The sequence below is a fragment of the Telopea speciosissima genome, chromosome 3, assembly GCF_018873765.1.
Source record: "Telopea speciosissima isolate NSW1024214 ecotype Mountain lineage chromosome 3, Tspe_v1, whole genome shotgun sequence".
Classification (NCBI taxonomy): Eukaryota; Viridiplantae; Streptophyta; class Magnoliopsida; order Proteales; family Proteaceae; genus Telopea; species Telopea speciosissima.
Genome location: NC_057918.1, coordinates 63,420,487 through 63,440,425, shown reverse-complemented (window position 1 = coordinate 63,440,425; position 19,939 = coordinate 63,420,487). Strand labels below are relative to the sequence as shown.

Sequence of the window (19,939 nt, the reverse complement as noted above, 5' to 3'; positions counted from 1 at the left end):
GAAGGGAGGTAATTGGGATTTTTACCACCAGTGTCAAGATTGGACCAGTCTGCTTTACCATAGACTTCCAAGTCATCGACATTCAAGCATCCTTCAATATGTTACTTGGAAGACCATGGTTGCATTCAACGGGAGCCCTAGCATCAAGTCTTCATCAAAAGCTGAAATTCATATATGACCAGAAAGTAATTACCATCTTTGGAGACCCAGAAATGGTACACACTTTGGCCAACATTGAAGTAGGTGGTTCATCTTCACGGGAAGTGCAGCTGGGGGGGTTTGAAATCGGCCACATTTATACTACCTCTGCAAGTGAAGAAGACCAGAGTCTAGGGAAATTCCTGACAATGTGGAGCGAGGCCTCTGTAAAGATTATGAGAAAGATGAAATACTTCCCTGGATTAGGATTGGGAAAAAACCAACAGGGGGTACCGACATTCCCGGAGATACCAGCCAATGCCAACCATTGTGGATTAGGGTTTAACCTGAAGAACCCAAGGAAGAATGCCACAAGACAGAAGAATAGTACGGCAAATGGTGAGCCATATTTCAAGACTCTGAACGGGTACTTCGTGAAAGAGGGAGAAGACTTCCCTTACCGTGGAAATCCAGAACCATGGTTCAATTAAGAGTAGGGCGAACGTCTACCAGGACTTGAAATATTCTTTAAGAATGAAGTAGACTGGATAGCCATGGAATTAGATCAAGCCAGCAAGAAGGAAGTCACAGGGGATCAAGGGATCGGCGAACTGTTCGAAGTAGCGGTGATCATTGAAGAAGAAGAAGAAGGACCGGCACCATATCTTCTCATACGACCTCTCCAAGATTCCATAGCGAATTGGGCAAGAATGATGGAAGATTTCCATATTAATGAGTCTGAAGTTGTAACCAGCTCTAGCATAGTCTTGTCTAAGTCTGTCTCTGAGTCAGTATCTGAGTCCGGTGGAAATGTCCAGTCCATTAGGTCTGTCTATACTCTTCCCCTTATCATGAATGAAATTACTGATTCTGAGTATGTTTCTTCTTCTTCTTCCTATTCTTCTGATGATAATAATGTCTTAGAACATCGTAATCTGTTAGAACTATTGGAGCAAAGAAGAGCTCAACCTGTCCGAGAGGATACCCATCCCGTAAATATAGGGACCGATTAATGCCCTCGAATAATCAAAATTGGTGCTTCTCTCAACAATAACGAAACATCCCAAATGATCTCTCTCCTTAAGGAATTTGAGGAAGTCTTCGCCTGGTCGTACAAGGATATGCCCGACATCGATCCAAAGATTGTCCAACATGAATTACCAACATATCTGGAGGCTCGCCCAGTCAAGCAGAAGTTAAGAAGGATGCGGCCGGAATGGAGTGAGAAGATCAGGGAAGAAGTAATCAAACAATAGAATGCAGGATTTCTTCAAGTTACCCAGTACCCTCAATGGTTGTCCAATATTGTCCCAGTCCCTAAGAAAGATGGGAAGGTCAGAATGTGTGTGGATTTTTGTGACCTAAACAGGGTCAGCCCGAAGGATGATTTTTCATTACCCCACATTGATATTTTGGTAGACAACACTGCAGGCCATGCCCTACTGTCCTTCATGGATGGTTTCTCAGGATATAACCAAATTAGTATGTGCCCGGAGGACAGGGAGAAAACTGCCTTCACCACACCCTAGGGCACGTTTTGTTACAAAGTAATGCCTTTTGGGTTAAAAAATATTGGGGTAACATATCAAAGAGCGGCCACAGCTATCCTACACGACATGATACACAAAGAAGTAGAGGTATATGTCGATGATATGATAGTCAAATCTATTGACCGACAAGGCCATTTTGCAGCTCTTAGAAAGTTTTTTGAAAGAATAAAAGAATACAAGCTAAGGCTGAACCCTCAGAAGTGTGTGTTTGGGGCCAAAACAGGAAAATTATTGGGATTTCTTGTCAGCGAAAGAGGGATAGAAGTGGACCCTGACAAGATAAAAGCCATCACAAAAATGCCACCACCCTGGACAGAAAAAGAGGTACGAGGGTTTTTGGGCCGCATCCAGTACATCAGCAGATTCATATCTCGGTTGACATCCACTTGTGAACCTATCTTTAAACTCCTAAGGAAAAAAGAGCCGAAAGAAGGGAACGAGAAATGTCAAGATGCCTTTATGAAAATCAAAGAGTATCTACTTTCTCCTCCTATACTTGTCCCTCTAGTGTTCGGTGAACCTTTGCTCCTATATTTGTCAGTAGGAGAAACAGCGGTCGGATCAATGATGGCCCAAGTTGGCAAGGCGGATGGAGAAGAGCATGCAATCTACTATGTAAGCAGGAAATTCATCGAGTATGAAACTCGATATGCCCCAGTAGAAAAGACATGTACATCTCTGGTTTGGGTAACTAAGTGCCTGAGGCACTACATGGTGTCACATCCCGTTAGGTTGATCTCTCGGATGGATCCAATTAAGTACCTCTTCGAGAAACCAGCATTGACAGGGAGGATGGCTAGGTGGTTGTTGCTATTATCAGAATTTGACATAACTTATGTCAGTCAAAAGTCTGTGAAAGGGCGAGCAATCTCTGACCATCTAGCAGCATTTCCCTCAAAAGATGATTCCCGAACAACAGAGGACCTCTTCCCAGATGAAGATTTGCACTCTGTAGAAGCCGGACCAACTAGGGGGTGGCAACTGTACTTTGATGGAGCCGCCAATCAAAAAGGATTTGGCGCAGGGGTGTTATTGATAACCCCAGAGGACTTTTACTTGCCAATGGCCTTCAGATTGGAATTTAGTTGTACCAATAACGTAGCAGAGTATGAAGCTTGTGCTATTGGGTTAGAAATGACTCTGTCTATAGGAGTTGACAAAATTAAGTTTACGGAGATTCCTCTGTAGTGATCTGTCAAACACAAGGAAAGTGGAAGACTAAGGATGAGAAGCTGAAGCCCTTCCAAGTTTATCTGGAACAACTGACGTAATGCTTCAAGGAAGTTTCTTTTGAGTATCTGCCCAGGGATAGCAATCGGTTCGCCGATGCTTAGCCACTTTGGCGTCCATGGTAGAATGTGATACTCGGGATAAGATCCAGCCCTTCCTAATAGAAAGAAGGACCCGCCCAGCATATGGAGAGCCAGTCAATACACTCACCGAGGATGGAAGGCCTTGGTATGCTCCAGTGGTCGACTACATCAAGGAAAGGAGATATCCTGAAGAGTTTTCAGAAAGAGAGAAGAGGCATTTGCTAAAATATGCTACTCAATTCATCCTCCAAGGAAACTTGTTGTATAAGAGGTCTTATGATGGTATCCAACTATTATGTGTAGATGAGGATCAGGCTCAAATCATTATGGGAGAAATCCATTAAGGAATATGTGGACCACACATGAATGCAAGGATGCTGACCAAGAAAATTCTCAGGATGGGATACTATTGGGTCACTATGGAGGCTGAGTGTGCTGCCTTCGTAAGGCGATGTCATAAATGCCAGATATTTGCCAACATCATTCATATTCCTCCGACAGAGTTGCACTCATTAAATGCCCCTTGGCCATTTTCTACCTGGGGAATTGATGTAGTTGGTAAAATAACTCCAAAGGCTTCAAATGGACATCAATTCGTGTTAGTCGCTATCGACTATTTCACAAAATGGGTGGAGGCTCAATCTTATGCAGTTCTAACTTCCGTCAAGGTGGCAAAGTTCATAAAAGAGAATCTCATCTGCAGATATGGTGTGCCGCAACAGTTGATTTTAGATCAGGGCCTGCATTTCAGGGAAAAAGTGGAAGAACTCTGTAACCAATTTGGCATTAAGAGGTATAAGTCTACTACTTACAGGCCACAGACTAATGGAGCAGTAGAAGTAGCCAACAAGAATATGAAGGTCATATTGCAAAAGATGGCAGATATATACAATGACTGGGCAGAGAAACTTCCACTAGCCTTATGGGCATATCGGACATCCATCCGAACCTCTACCGGAGCTACCCCGTATTCTCTGGTATATGGGATGGAAGCCATATTGCCGGTAGAAATTCAGGTCCCTTCTCTTCGAGTCTTACTCGATAGTCAATTACCAGAAGGGGAATGGGTAAGGGCCAGATACGAAGAGCTCAATCTCCTGGATGAGAAAAGGATGAAGGCCATGGACAATCTCAAAAAATATCAGCAAAGAATGGCTAGGGCATTCAATAAGGGTGTCCGCACTCGGAGCATTGAAGAAGGAGATTTGGTCCTTAGAGAGCAGCGAGCTCCAATCCACGACCCAAGAGGAAAGTTCCAACCCAATTGGAGTGGACCCTACAAAGTCAAGACCATATTTCCAGGACAGGCGGTCCAACTCTCTGATCTTGACAGAGAAAATCTTCGGGGATTGGTCAATATAGACCAGCTAAAGAAGTATTTTGTTTGAGAAATGTGAAGCAATTTGAACTACGTTTGACCTAATTCCTCCGAAGGGATACGTAGGCAACTCGATGTATTCGGGTACGGTCTCAAAAAAAAAGAAAAGAGAGAGGGCATTGTATTGGTTTCCTCCCATAAATTCCGCCAACCGGCGTCCCTTGCACATATGAGTAAATCTCGCAATTTGGCCTTCCATTCCTTGACCTAGCTTAGGAGTAAAGTCATCTAGAGCTGGTTATTAACAAAGGATTTATTCATTCTGTGTCGCAAAATGCTAACCCAATCCTTGATACAGGTAGCATGAGAGGACCAAAGAAAGAAGGACTCGACGAACAGTTGCGTCAGTGGACTCTCCGGATGAATGTGGACGAGCCTACACTTCTAGAGGATCACCATCTGATAGTATTGGGAAGGATCGGTTGCTTCAAGCTCTATCATGATTTACTAAGGGAAGTGTCGAAGTGCTGGAACCCCCAATTGCACGCGTTTCGCTTCGAAAAAGTCTGGCTAGCTCCGACCATTGAAGAATTCTGGGCTTGCATGATGTCACCCCCTCGAGGAAAGTTGTTCCTCCCAACTATGAAGAAAGAACAGCTCTTCAAAAATTTGGGAGATTTCTTTGCCTTGAATAAGAAGGAGTTAAAGCAAGTTCTCAATTATGACAAGGTGGATGCGTTGAAAGTTGCAAAGATCTTCAACAACAATGGATTTGAAGAAGAAAGACAGATCCGACGCAGAAAGTGGGCTTACTTATTCTGTATAATTGGGAGGTATTTGTTAGCATCTCTAGGAAAAGGCATGTCTCCAATAATTGCAGAAGTGGTTAGGCAAATTGAAGAAGGATGTGACATCACTCCTACCATTTTAGTAGAAACATTCAAAGGGTTTAATACCATGAGTCAGTCTCAGAAATACGTAACAGACTTCCTTCATGGATCTCCGACGGTGTTCCAAATGTGGTTGATGGAAAAACTAAAATTGGTCACACCAATTCCGTTTCCTCACCTCCGGCCTATGCATTATCAAATACAAAGGGAGAAGTCAGAATTCCACAAGGTCCAAGACTGGAAGAAATATTTGGAGGAGAGAGATGTCCAAGAAATCCAATGGAACTGCCCTTGGATGAAGGCTGAGATAGAAAAATCAGAAACATCAGGGTACAATTATGTGAGATTCATGGGTTTAACTGACACCAGTTTTATATCCCTTACTTAGTATCTTCAAGACAGGAACGACCTATGATGGAGAATTTCAGAACCCCAGAGATGTGACACAAGAAGTGGTGATGCTGTTATCCGAAAAATGTTACAAATAAGTGATATCAATTTGATGTTCCTATCTTTACTTGTTTGTCTGTCTTTTCTCAATTTCTCTGTCCTTGCTCATGTAATGGAACCATTTACCAATGGAATTCGTGCTTCTAAGGAAAGGGATGGAGTCTCATGTGCATTTCAAAGAAAGAAATATCCAATGAATTCATAGACAATTCGTTTATGTGTACAAAAAAAAGGAGAAGAAAAATATACATAAAAATTGCACCAGTATCCATACCAAAATGTATAAACAAAAAAAAAAAAAAGAGAGAAGAAGGGAAGGAAAATAAATGTACATAGTTGTAACAATACTTCCAAATAATAAAAAAAAAAAAAAAGAGGAGCGGTCATGACTCAGGGGAGTAATCGTCAACATCCAAGCCTTCCCCCTCTCCGCTTTGGGACGCTATCAGGGCATCCCTCTCGACCTCAACCCGCGTAAGGTTGAACTGCAGCTGCTCATTTGCAAGCCTGAGTCTCTCAATCTCTCTCTGACAATGGTCGAGCTCAACCTTCTAAACAAAAAAAAGAAAGAGAAAGAGAGGAAAATCAAAAGATAAGCAAGAAAAAAATAATAGTAAAAAATTGAAATAAGAACAAAAAAAAAAAAGAAAGAAAAGAGGGGGGGGGGGGGAAAGAGACGAAGCATTACCATCCTATGGCCCGCGTCCACACGCGAGATGATCGTCTCATCCATGCTCGCCATCATGCGCCTCATGTCGGCGTATCGGCTCGCATCCACCTAAACATGATAATCATCCAAGATGTCAAGGATTTGAAAAATAACGGATGAAGTTAGGAAAGGTGGAAGTGCTTACCCCATCATAAGGAAGAGGGAGGCCTAGGTCTGTGTCTGCAGCCCGAGGAGGTGGTAAGATGACCTCAACCATCCCAGGCTCGTGGTGGCGAATAAACCATGAACGATACCCTGGAATGTGGTCATCTGGACCAGCAATCCACAGGGCTGGAACCTCTCCAGAAAGCCCAACACCTGACTCCACCTCCCCTACTCGGGAGGCGTGAGAAGAGCTCCCACCACCATAGACCCCTGGAATCATGGGGCGACCTGGGAATTGTCAAGAAGAGAAACACATCAGAATAAAAGCTAGATTAACAATCTGAGGAGAAGAGGGGAAAATGGAGAAGATCTTACCTGAGGTCCCTCGCGGGTGAGGGGGACACAGACTGTCTCTCGGAGAAGGAAGTCGGTATAGTCCGTCTCGGCTAGCACCAGCCCAGTCGCAGGCTCACCAACCCTCCAATGCCTGATCTCATCCCGATCCATCAAGGCTGGCTGATTTGGACCCGAGCAGGAGGAGGGCAGGGCACCAAGCGAGCCTCAGACCACTGCAGGGACACTCGCTCTCCCAAGTAAAAGGCAAACCCCCATGGGCCCTAAAAAAAGACCCTGCGAGTGGAGAGAGCTGAGGCCCTGTCAAACATGTCCGACTCTAAAATCACCTCCCCCAAATAAGGACGGAGAGAAGCCTATCAAGTAAGAGTTAAGATCAAAGCAAAACAAAAAAAAACAAAAAAAATAAAAAAATAAAAAAAAAAGAAGAGAAGAAAAGAGAAAATAAGATAAACAACCACTTTAAATTTACCTCGGTAGGCTGCAGCTCGTTCAGGAGGCCGCGAATGGACCCAAGCTCCTGAGCAAGTGGGACTTACGCCATCGCGTAGTCTGAGGAAAGGTGGTTCCAGGGTCATCCCCAGGTCTGAAAGTAGGGACCCGGAACCGAAGGATCTCATAGCTCCACATCTGTAATCGGCAATCATAAATGAGCTCAAAAAAGTAAGAATAAGATAAAAATAAAAAAGGAAAGAGAAAAAGGCAAAGTTGAGAGAACTAACCCATAGGACATAGCAGCATCCGATCAGGTTCAGCGACCCCACAACCAAATAGTCTAACATATCCAGGAAATAGGCGTACGCCGAGCCCCCCCAATCGTAGCCCGCGGCCATGTCAAAGTGCTCAAAGAAGTGAACATATGCGGCATCGGCTGTCACTGCCAGCAAAAAGAGGAGGAAGCATCGAGCCTGCTGATCCTGAAGGACGGACGGCGACTGGTCTGTAACGACCCTCTCATCCCAGCTACCCCTCAGGACCAACGCGGGGATCTCTCTCCCTGTAACGGCAATCCCCAACTGCTGCCTATAATACTCCAGGCGCTTTGATGGCTCCGCCGAGGCTATAATCCTCTCCTCTAGAGTCAGTATCACGGGTAACCCACCAAAGGGTAATCCCGTAATCATGTAGAAATCTAGGGGGGTGACCGTCGCCTCACCAAAGGAAAGATGAAACGTATGGGTGCTCGGCCACCACCTCTCTATCAGAGCCCTCGCAGTCGAACTGTCCAACTCGCGAGCTAGGGACGAGGCGATGTGTCCTAGCCTGGTCCGAACAACCCATGACTGTACCGCCGGGCAAAGTGTGCGGTACCACTCTGAAACAGCCTCCAGCCCACAATACTTCTTGGACGAAGGAAGGGAGCTGCCCTGCAAAGAAAAATAAGGTAAATGGTTAGCCGAAATAATGGGGACAACAATTAAATAAATAAAAAAAGAGAGAGGGAGAGACTGTAAAAAGGGGGCATTACCTCGAGCTATGTGCCCAAAGATACTTAGGGTAGTGTCTGATGGCCTTGCTTTGATTTATGTGCCACTAGGTGCCTAGGAGGGTATCTAGAGGCATTACCTAGATTTGCATGCCAAAAGACACTTAGGGTAGTGTTTGATGGCATCGCTTTGATTTGCATGCCACTAGATGCCTAGGAGGGTATCTAGAGGTGTTACCTTGATTTGCATGCCAAAAGACTCTTAAGGTGGTGTCTGATGGCCTCGCTTCGATTTACGTGCCACTAGGTGCTTAGGAGGGTATCTAGAGGCGTTACCTAGACTTACGTGCCAAAAGACACTTAGGGTAGTGTCTGATGGCCTCACTTTGATTTATGTGCCACTAGGTGCCTAGAAGGGTATCTAGAGGCGTTACCTAGATTTATGTGCCAAAAGACACTTAGGGTAGTGTCTGATGGCCTCGCTTTGATTTGCATGCCACTAGATGCCTAGGAGGGTATCTAGAGGTGTTGCCTAGGTTTGCATGTTAAAAGATACTTAGGATAGTGTCTGATGGCCTCGCTTTAATTTACGTGCCACTATGTGCCTAGGAGGGTATCTAGAGGCATTACCTAGATTTATGTGCCAAAAGATACTTAGGACAGTGTCTGATGGCCTCGCTTTCGATTTGCATGCCACTAAGTGCCTATGGGGGTATCTAGAGGCGTTACCTAGATTTACGTGCCAAAAGACACTTCGGGTAGTGTTTGATGGCATCACTTTGATTTACGTGCCACTAAGGGCCTATGGGGGTATCTAGAGGCGTTACTTAGATTTACGTGCCATTTGGTGCTTGGGGCAGAATCTAGGGACGTTACCTCAAATCTATGCGGTGAGGTATGAAGCTAATATAAATAAAATGATGAATTGACAGGGAAAGAGTAAGAGTACTGACCTGGCCCCATATAGAGCGACAACCATGGCGGGCAGTGTCGGCCAGGGTAACCCCTGAAAGATACCATGCAGCTCGTGTATCGTGAGCAGTAGTACCGAGTAGTGGCTCCAGGTGAGACTGGCATCCTCGTCGGTGGAAAGACATGGTGTGAGCGGATAAGAAGGGTTTGAAGTCAAAAATAAAAAACAACAGAGCTTCGCAGCAGAAATGAGAGTGAAGAAATGAGGGAGGGAGCCCTCTATTTATAAGTTCTCTATTGCGCCCACGGAGCCGTGAAGTCCGGCACAGAGCCGTGCACATGGGGCCGTGCAAGCACGGTGCCGCCCATACACTGGGCCGTGCGGACCCCCACACGGCGCCGTGGACCAAAAAAAAAAAAAAAAAAAGAAATCCCTCAATACTAACTTTCGGTCAAGTGGTGCCTTATCACCCTTAAATTGGATCTTCGATAGTGGTGCCTTATCTAGATCTTCGATCGAGTGGTGCCTTATCACCCTCCAAACTTGATGGTTTCGGTCTAGTGGAACCTTATAACCATGCAAGTTTGACTTTTGGTCGAGTGGTGCCTTATCACCCTCAAATTAGATCTTCGGGCCGAGTGGCGCCTTATCTAGGTCTTTGGTCGAGTGGTGCCTTATCACCCTCAAATTTGATCTTCGGGCCGAGTGGTGCCTTATTTAGATCTTCGGTTGAGTGGTGCCTTATCACCCTCAAAATTCTATCCCGTGGAGTCCCTCATATTCGATCTTGTGGGTGAGTGGTGCCTTATCTAGGTCTTTGGTCGAGTGGTGCCTTATCACCCTCAAAAATTGTTTGAGCAATGCTCACAAGATAAAGATTTGGTTCTTTCGAGTTTTTCTTTTGAGGATTATCGAAAGATTTCATCGCGATTAACCGCTTATTTTTAGCAACTCTACGCCTTTGAGCAAAGCGTCATGATACATGCTCTTGGTGACAAAATTAGTTGGTCTTTTGTCTTTACCCTTGTGTGCACGAGGCCTTGCCAAAGAGGGGCAAACGTAGCGCTGAATTTTTGTCACCCCCTAATTGACGATGATGACAATGGGACATGGACGATGGACGACGCACTCTCCCTCTTTTCAGACCCAAAGATACCTGACCCATAAGACCAAGAACCATACTGAGCACAAAATGGCCCATTTTAGGCCAAAAAACAAGGAAAAATGACACTGCGCTCCCACGGCGCCGTAGACTCTTCTCACGGCGCTGTGGACGCCTTCCCACGGCACCGTGGGGATGTGTACCAGATTTCCACGATGCCATGAGGGGGTGTGACATCAGCCTGCTGACGTCACCCACGGCACCGTGGAAAAGTTCCCCACGGCGCCGTGGAGGACCTATCCGGCCAGGAGAGAGAAAGGGTCCCTCCTTATAAATAGGAGGGTCCCCTCCCACATTTCCCAAGGAATTTTGGGTAGAGAGACCCTCCCCAAGTGATTCCTAGTCTCTTTTTCCTCCCTTTTCACCCTCATTTCTCCTCCTTCTCTCATGAGTGTGTGAGTGCTTGAAGTTTTCTTATGGCAGACAGATCCTTCGATTGTCCCTCTGAGTATAGAGTGCTTTGGCTCCTTGGTGTTGGTATTCCGTCTGTGCACAGATAACCATCAAAACTCCTTTGTTACAGACGTTATTCTGTCTGTTTACTCCTCTCCAAATCACTCGAAAGAGCCGTTACTCTGCCGAGAAAGAAGCAGCGTCAGTCCATTCGTCTATCCCCCCTGAGCCAGGGGAATACAACCATACAGGTATAATTCTTGCATTTTTGTTGATTCAATGTAGTCCTTTCATATTTCATCTTTTTAGTCCGTATTTTTCATATATGTAATGTAGTTTATTATGCTTTAGTTCAATTCATAGCATCTAAATGTAGTTTATAATGTCCCCCATCCTCGTAATAAAAGAGAGAGAACATTCGTCCTTATGTAGCATCTAACACAGAGAGACCGGCTTCGGCCGGGCGAGGTGGGTGCCTAACACCTTCCCACACTTGTAACCTGACCCCTTACCCGAACCTTTGGTCGGACCATATGGAGTCACGTAGCCTGATTCCGCTCACCACGGGTAGGGCTACACTTAATGGGTCTTAGGCCCTAACCCTAGGTGGCGACTTCTCATTATATTAACATATTTTAATGCATGATCCCAATCCCCTATTTATCGATATTATACATTGACAATGTTATCCACATCCATACACACACACATGTATCTCCCAAAACCCTATGTCGCCATATACCACAAAGGGCTGAGGAAACCTTCGTCCCAAAGGACCGCGGTACTTACACCCGACCCAATCAGGTCCTGTTGCAGCCCTAGGTTGCACAAACTAGGATAACATCATTTTGAATTCTCCATAGGTGAACTTTAAACTTGGGATGGATATTAATTTTCCAGAAAAAATTGCACCATTTAGGTGTAATGGGAGGGGTGATTAAATGGAAATTGGGTGGAGAGTGGAAATTCTGTTTGTGTAAAAATTTTGTTGCCATCTTTGAAGAGAATTGGTTATTGTTTGTCTTTCTACAACACTAATGGTCTGGGTTGGAAGATAAGGGAATTTTAAGGAATTCACAGATACCAAATGGATTAAGAAGGGTAGAAAGTAAGTTAATATTCCACATGTTTGAGGTAATAAACTCACTAACTTTGAGGTTAGAGAGTTGACTATGATAAGAATGTTTGGAGATGTTACAATTGAGATTAGTAAATCAATTAGGATCCGTCCAAAAGAAAGTATCTAACCCATTTCCCACTTTTTTATATACCAATTTTTCCAGGGTTGGTAAGATGCAAGTGACGTTATTTCAAGTCCAGGATCCTTTTTTGGAAAAGGATCTTTGGTCGAAAATAGATCTATTATGGAAATATTTAGCTTTTAAAGTCCTTACCCAAAGATTATGTGATTCATTTAAAAGTCTCCACCCCATCTTCACTAACAGCACCTTGTTTTGGGTGGTTGAGCTTCTCAAGCCTACGTCTCCCTAGGATTTAGGAGAACAAATTTTCGCCTAAGAGGTCAAATGGAGTTTCTTTGTCTCTTCTTTATTACCATTCCAAGAACGAAGGCAAATAAAATCTATACTACGAGGGATTTTATTATGGAAAGGAAAACAAGACATGAGGTAAGAACGACTAGCAGCAAGAAGACTTTGAGTTAGAATCTTACGATTGACATAAGGGAGTATATAAAGTTGCATGTGAAGTGTGGGATTATAGTTTTCCCACAAAGAGCATACCAATATTATATTGACATTTATGTATAAATGTGGTAATTAAAACCCAAATTGTGAGGGTTATTATGAGAATGTGTATATTGCAGCATTGCTAATAATCTGTTTAGCTTGACAAACCTTCAGGTTAGCTGTTAAGAATCAGAATCATATTGTTAGGGCCAAAAGGTTCAACCGTTGGATGGGAACGAGAGAGGGGGATGTTATTACAATTCTTCCCTCCTGAACACCCATCTAACGGTTGAAAGGCATGGCCTGTGCATAAAATTGGGTGGAATTGTTGGTCAATTAAATTTAAGGGAAAACAATTGTTGTGCTGTCAAGATTCAAGAGTGCAATTTCCTTTCAAGACAACCATTGGTGTAGCATGCAGATTCCTTCCCACACTGGCGGTGTAAGAAACTCTCACTAAATTTAATACAAAATCTCAATGGAAAAGAAAAAAAAAACATAAATCAAATCGTAACAGCTTATTATGGACATTAAAAGTGAATAGAAAATGCTTTAGGGAAGTAGTTTCGTCAACACTCCCATGTGTGTCTCTCTCTCTCTCTCCTCAAAATAAGGGGGGCATATATGCCTATAATAATGGGTCAAGTGAAGAAGATATCAAGGTATCTCAAACAAGGGTAATGTGGCCAAACTTTGTTAAATGAAGCTGGTTGTTAATAGATGGACCTATATAACCATGGGTACGCCAACTTGGTCATGTAAAATTGGACCGCATGGGCTGGACCACCATGTATGGGAAGAGCAAATCAGCATAAACCATAATGCATAGCAATGTAGGCTTATTGGATTAATAAATTCTTTATTTTATCCATCACCTCTTGTATAATGAGACGTAAGGTCACTGGCACTCAAGGTTATAGGTGTCGTTATTTGTCTCAGCCAACATTGATATGATATGGATTGGACCATATCCATACGTATATTGAAAAATGGAGAATTTTACAAAAAAAATAAAAAAATGGAGTACTTTTTGTCTGATACAATCAATTCATACGGTATTATATTGTTATTGGTATCCGACAAAACTAATACCAAGAACCATGCTTTCCCTTGGGAAAATCCACTTAATGGAATTCCAATCACTTCATATTTAAAACATGGGAAAATAATGTACATACTGGGGTACTAGTAGATCTATGTGGGTTTTCTTATGTACAAGCAATGCTTCCCATGTATTCATTGGTTTGACGTGAGAGATGCCAATACCAATCCTTTTGTATACCAATCGTGAGGTACTTTCTCCCATGCATATTGGCTGAGATTCCAATATATGATGGTGTTGTATAGATCCCTCCCCAAAATACATAAAAGCAAGCAGGGTAACTATTGGCTGTTTCGCCGTCAACAATGCGTGTGGTATAAATGTCTCTCTTTTCTCTTTTTGACAAGAATCACAAGACATTTTAAATATTGAATTATAATTTATGGGGAAAAGGTTGGGTATGCTGGTGGTATATTGTATGTTAACATCCTTTGTGCCCTTGTACATATTCTTTATACTCTTCTCAAATAATAAACAGTGGGGCTCACTCTCTCTGTACTATTTTGATCATGTGACTCTCATGTGAATATCATATGGATGATACTATTTTCCAATCCCTCATTGATGTAGCGTGCAGATTCACTTCCCTTGTGGAACCCTCTCCCAATTTAAAGGATGACTCATAATATTCACAAGGGTTAATGAACTTTTCAAATTCACAGCTTGCCAAGTCCAACTGTTTGCCTCTTCCTCATTCCGGATGGGTGATGGTTTAGTTTACCAACAAAAAAGAAAAAAAGATTGGTGATGGTTCAGAATTTATAAAACAGGTGAATTGGTTATGGTTCAGATTTAGTGAATCACGTGTTAGATACTGTGGAACTATAAGATTAAATTCGTCAAGATCTTACTTCGAAATCCATCCATTATACATCATCAATAAACAACATTCAATAATATTCTCCAATCGATTCAGCTCTCTTCAATTTCTTCTTTCCCCCAATTTGACCTTTCCCAGTTTTCTGTGGCTAAATGCGTAAGGGGTTTTAAGCCTACCTCACCAACCACCTCGCTCTCCCCGTCTACTCTCCCATTTTTTATTGTCCCATCAAACCGGCAACTCACTTTGTCGGCTTTAAATTCAAGCTTCTTTAAGTACTGAAAATTCTATAACAGAGCTGAATCTTAAGGTCGAGAATCGAACCCATCAAACTTACTCTTCTGCTGGTTCTCTCCAGGGTTCTTGCTCTTCCAGCATTACTCTCAGTCTTTCCCGTCTCGCTCCTTCTTCTGACCCTGAATCCTTTAGATCCATCTCTTTCTCTTCTCTTATCCACGGTCTCTCTTTCAAGTACGTTCCCTCTTTCAGTCTTACTTTTGTAATCTATCACTTATGGATTCATTTCTGTTTTGCTTTTCTATTGTTACCTTATTGATTTTGATTCTTTTCCCACTTTTAATTCATCTTGCTAGTGTTAAATGCTTCGGCATCTGATGCTTCCAAACTTGCAATGTTACTCCATTTGTATCCGTAGAGATGACTGTCATAGGATTTTCACTCTTACTTCCGTTGATGGCATTGCTTTTATGAAATTTCTATTTCTTTAGTAGATCTTTGGAGTGTTGATATGATCCCAAGTTGACACTGAGAGGGGGGGGGGGGGTGAATCAATGTTCTTAAAAAATAATTTCTAAATTCCAACATTGTGTTGACGTCGATAGAGAAGACTTCAAGCAAACTTGATTGGCTGGGGCAATCCCATAATTACCAATCCCACAACACACATGCACGTCCACCTCGCAACCACTGTGTGGCTAGGTCTACCAGACAGTGCATCCCACTCTGCAGATCAAACATACTCCAATATTTGCAATGGAAAATAAAGTAGACAAGACACCAAATTTACGTGGTTCGGCCAAACTGCCTATATCCACGGAGCAATACCCTACCTAGGGTTTTGTATATTGCTCAATACGCTACTCAAATTTTGACTGCAACAACAGCCCAGGAACTACAATCATTGCTTCGGTTTGTGTAACAACACAAACGAGGACAACAACCCCTTCTCCAGTCAAGCCCCATCTTGAATGGAGTTACAATCCATCAATTGAGAGTACAAGAATGTAAAGCCCCCCAATACAAGACCCAACATTAGGTTTTTTACATTACTTCATACCACACTGATGTACACATTTCTTTTCAATTAATAGAAGGTTTAATTTTCATCAAAAAAAAAAAAAAAATCTTAGAATTTTTACACAGTCTAGGGTTTCAACAAAGTAAACAACGTAGAACATAAAAAATAGGTTTTTACAAAATTAGATTACCTCTTACAAAGTAATCCCAACAACCATGAAGCCTCTGATGCATAGAAATTGTGTCTGTGTATGCTTCACTGCTCAAACCATCTTCAATACGGAGTCATCGAGTATAAAATAGTGATATCGTCGATTTTATATGCTTAGACGATGCTGAAACTACTTCCAATGGCTTCCTCTAAAAAAAACACCCAATTTAAAAAAAAAATTTCATCCCATTTGGACTCTGGATGGCCAAGATACGGCATTCCAAAGTTGGATGCTCCAGAACTGGTAACCAGTGGTAGAATCGTAAATAACTAGATTCTTCGTGACAAAACTAGGTTCAATAGGGACACGTGTCAGAGAATTTCACAAGGCCATCTACGTTAGAAATAATAGGTGATGTCATGCTGATGTCACACTCCACTGCCAAATCACACATTTCCTTTCTTTATTCCTTCTTTTTGAAAAAGAATTTTGCATCAATCCGCGACGTCCAAGAGGGATCTAAGCACTTGAAGTTGATCAGACGCTCGTGGAGATTCTGGAACTTTATCAACTTAAAGGGAAACGTCTGTCTACAGAATGGTGGTTAAATTTAAACCAAAAAATTTGGCTAAGTATGAGAGAAAACGTCCTTCTCTAGATTCGCTCCATTTTCGCGCAACGACACGAAAAATGCCATAAGTTCCTCGTCTGACATCAAAAAGAGGTGAAACAAATTACATTGTAACCATGATTCAACGAGATACATTTATTATGAAGAGTGTTTCTCCCAGTTTTTCCATTAAGATCTCCAAATATAGCTTCAAAGTGGACCCCACCGCACGATCCTATGAAATCAAAACTTTTGATGTATGAGGCCTTCACCTGCTGCTTCTGGCCTTTGCCAAACACTTCTTAGGGACCCAATATACTACTAATAGTCATCCTCCATGCTCGGATTCTGCTGTAACTCTATCAAATGATCAAATTGCCCTTGATACTATGTAGAAGCCCCTTTGATCATTCCAGCTTTACCAAACCACCAATAGCTACTGTCACAACACTACTATGACAAAATACATTTCCAACAATAACAACAACGTTCCACATACTCTAAGTGGATCAACATGAAGCAAAAGCTGCTAGTGCAGTTCTCTAGAATTTCCGCAGTCGTAAGACCAGAGACCGTTTCCGACAAAATTTCCATCGACACCTCTCTTAGTCCAAGAGTTAATTCTGTTAAGCCCTCGAAGACGGTGGCCATAACTGTAAGGGTATTTATGTAATATCCCTTCATATGTTCTAATATAATTCTACTTGTATTAATGCCCAGGTTGTGAGGGGCAATCTAGTAACTAGCCCATTTGACCTAAACCCTAGTTTTTCTATATATACTAGCTGGAGGCAGCAGTCTGGGTATTCCAAACTAGATACTCAGGGTGTAATGCTTTAAGCAACTTTGTGCTTAAAACCCTATCCCTAACAATCTAACCAGGCAACTGCACTTGCCCATGCTGGAGTGCCTGTTATACTCTTAGCTGCTGGAGAACCTGATTTTGATACCCCTTCTGTGATCGCTGAGGTCTCCATACACCTAATTTGCACTCTTTTCTCAGTCATATTTGGGACTCCTACAAGTATTAGCTCTTCTTGTCTTGTTCACATCAGTTAATTTCTTTATGGTCTGCCTTAATTTAGGCTGGGATCAATCCTATCTCTGAAGGTCACACTAGGTACACCCCTAATGCTGGTGCTTTAGAGCTTCGTACCGCAATTTGTCGTAAATTGAAGGGTGAGTTATTCTGCTTTACAATTAAAGTTTCTTTTTCTATCACATCAGAGATTAGGTGCTTTGGTGGTTTTCTCCATATTTGGGCTTTCCCACATTGGTTTTAACAATTCGTTTTCTTTTATCAGAGGAGAAAGGGCTTACTTATACACCTGATCAGATTTTGGTCAGTAATGGAGCAAAGCAATGTATCCTGCAAGCTGTGATGGCAGTTTGTTCTCCCGGGGATGAGGTGAAGTAGTGTGCTCCTCCAGCAGTTACAAGTTGTGTGCAACTTCAATGGGGTTTGCTTTTGGGAATTTTCATCTAGCTTGATTTAGATTTATAATCTCTCACCTAATTGTTTTAGTGCTTTGTTTGGGGCTGACTGAACCAAATTACTGAATCAGTTTTAGAAACTAATGACTTGCAACTAGGTTTTCTTCTGATTTATTCATGTGGCATCAAACTCAATCTATGTTACCTGGACAACTCAAAATAGAGCCATTTCATCTGAATTTCTTTTCTGCCTAAAAATGTACCTGAATTGTGTCCTTGCCACAATTGAGGAGAAGTATCCAATATGCTAGTAAGAGAAAAACGCCTTATGTTAGAGAATAGTCTTATTCACCACTTTCCTCTACCGAGTTTAGACAACTCTAGGCCTCTTGTATTATCACGCTAGTTTTGTACTTCAACTATAAAGCTCATATACGGCTCTGGGTCATTTCTTGTTTACATTAAGATACCTTAGAATGTACCATTCAACTGCAGGTTTCTGTTTTAGCAGGTCTAGTTTTTATTGATCTAAGTTTCATTGTGTCAAGAAAGCCAGCTTTCCGCCTTTAGGGCAAACAAGAACTACCAAAACAACCATTAAAGCAAAAAGAACTTATATTACAATCAACTGATTTTAGAACCTTTATGGTGTGCATAAGGCCCTTGCTTTGTGATTTCAATGGGGGTTGGGTATTCAGTTGATTTCATATTGTCACATTGTGGAGTTATTTCTCACTAAGTTTTTTTTTTATTTCTTCAGGTTATAATTCCAGCTCCATATTGGGTCAGCTACCCAGAAATGGCGAGGCTGGGTGATACAAAGCCTGTGAGTCTTCCAACACTCATCTCGAACAATTTTCTATTAGACTCAAAGCTTCTCGCATCCAAACTCAGTGATAAGTCTAGACTGCTGATTCTTTGTTCCCCATCCAATCGAACTGGTTCAGTTTATCCCAAAAGACTGCTTGAGGAGATTGCTGAAATAATATCAAATCATCCCAGGCTTTTGGTATGATCACTAATCTGTAACCCTAAAAACTAAGAAGAAATAAATGCACTACTATTGTTCGCTAAGCTAATATTTGAACTGGAATTTTCACTTATTTGTGTCTATCAGGTACTGTCCGATGAGATTTATGAATACATCATTTATGCACCAGCAACTCAGCCGGGTATGTGGGAGAGGACTCTCACAGTCAATGGGTTTTCTCAGGTAACTACCTTGTGTTTTTTGGTGTGAGCTCAAGGCATAATTTTTTGTCAGCTTCCCATCTGTATATTACTATATTATGATTTGCTTTGTGTCTTGATCTCTCATGATAATGAACCACGACGAACAAGCACACAAGCATGTTAAAGGGTTCACATTTTTCTGTTGCATTTATTTTTATGCATGATGTCTAATGGCATTGAACAGTTCTATAATGCATATGATGTCTCTATGAGGTTTGATGTTAGAACTGGCCAATTTGTAGGCCTTCGCAATGACTGGCTGGAGACTTGGGTACCTTGCTGGTCCCAAACACTTTGTTCCCTTTATGTGTGAGCTTGCAAGTTGAATTAGGAATACCCCCCCCCCAAGCCCCCAACAAAAAAAACATCCTTGAATAATACAGGTCACAATAATTCTTGATCTGAGTTCCTATTGTTCTAGGACAAAGTGATCTCAGAGATGCAACCCATCCGATATTGGCTCTGATCCCCTCACCAAGTCTAGCACATAGACAGGCTATCCCGATCCACAATTTAGTGGATCCTGTGCAATCATGCAAACACCATGTTGACTGAAATTTGTTGATCAAGATAGATGATCATGACCTTTGACTTATAAAATTATTGGGATGGACAGTAATCATTGGCACAAACACTGGTATAGTATGTGTCCCACATTTATGATGGCGTTGGTAATGGGTATTCCCATCCTGGAGCAAGAATTCCTCATTTAAATTATGGGAGAGGGTTGGGCATGCCGCTGGCTTTCCTGGAGCTAGCGACTGTGCCCAATGGAGAGGGTGGGAGGGGAGGGCAGGGGGGTCAGAGAGAGAGAGACTCAAGCTAAACCGAGTGCCAGCATTCCCAGCCTTTACCCTCAAAATATTTTCTCGTCTTGGCTCGAGTTATCACTTGCCAAGGTGAGAATTTCTGGAAAACCTTT

At 42.4% G+C, this 19,939-nt stretch overlaps 2 protein-coding genes across 2 annotated transcripts in view; one reads left to right on the top strand and one right to left on the bottom strand.

The window, feature by feature from the left end:
- LOC122655398 overlaps positions 1-19,939 on the top strand; it is a 32,077-nt gene that overhangs the window by 11,134 nt on the left and 1,004 nt on the right. Inside the window, 8 exon segments of the mRNA XM_043849595.1 lie at positions 14,598-14,806; positions 16,856-17,011; positions 17,233-17,319; positions 17,436-17,529; positions 17,655-17,758; positions 18,545-18,793; positions 18,902-18,997; positions 19,260-19,334. Of these exon segments, the coding sequence (XP_043705530.1) occupies positions 14,598-14,806; positions 16,856-17,011; positions 17,233-17,319; positions 17,436-17,529; positions 17,655-17,758; positions 18,545-18,793; positions 18,902-18,997; positions 19,260-19,334 (1,070 nt within the window).
- Positions 14,657-19,939, bottom strand: part of LOC122654456 (low affinity sulfate transporter 3-like) — a 30,424-nt gene continuing 25,141 nt past the window's right edge. Inside the window, exons 14-15 of the mRNA XM_043848550.1 lie at positions 17,107-17,113; positions 14,657-14,667 (exon numbers count right to left, since the gene is read on the bottom strand). The gene's annotated coding sequence lies outside the window, so the exon portion shown is untranslated. The remainder of the gene's footprint in view (positions 14,668-17,106; positions 17,114-19,939) is intronic.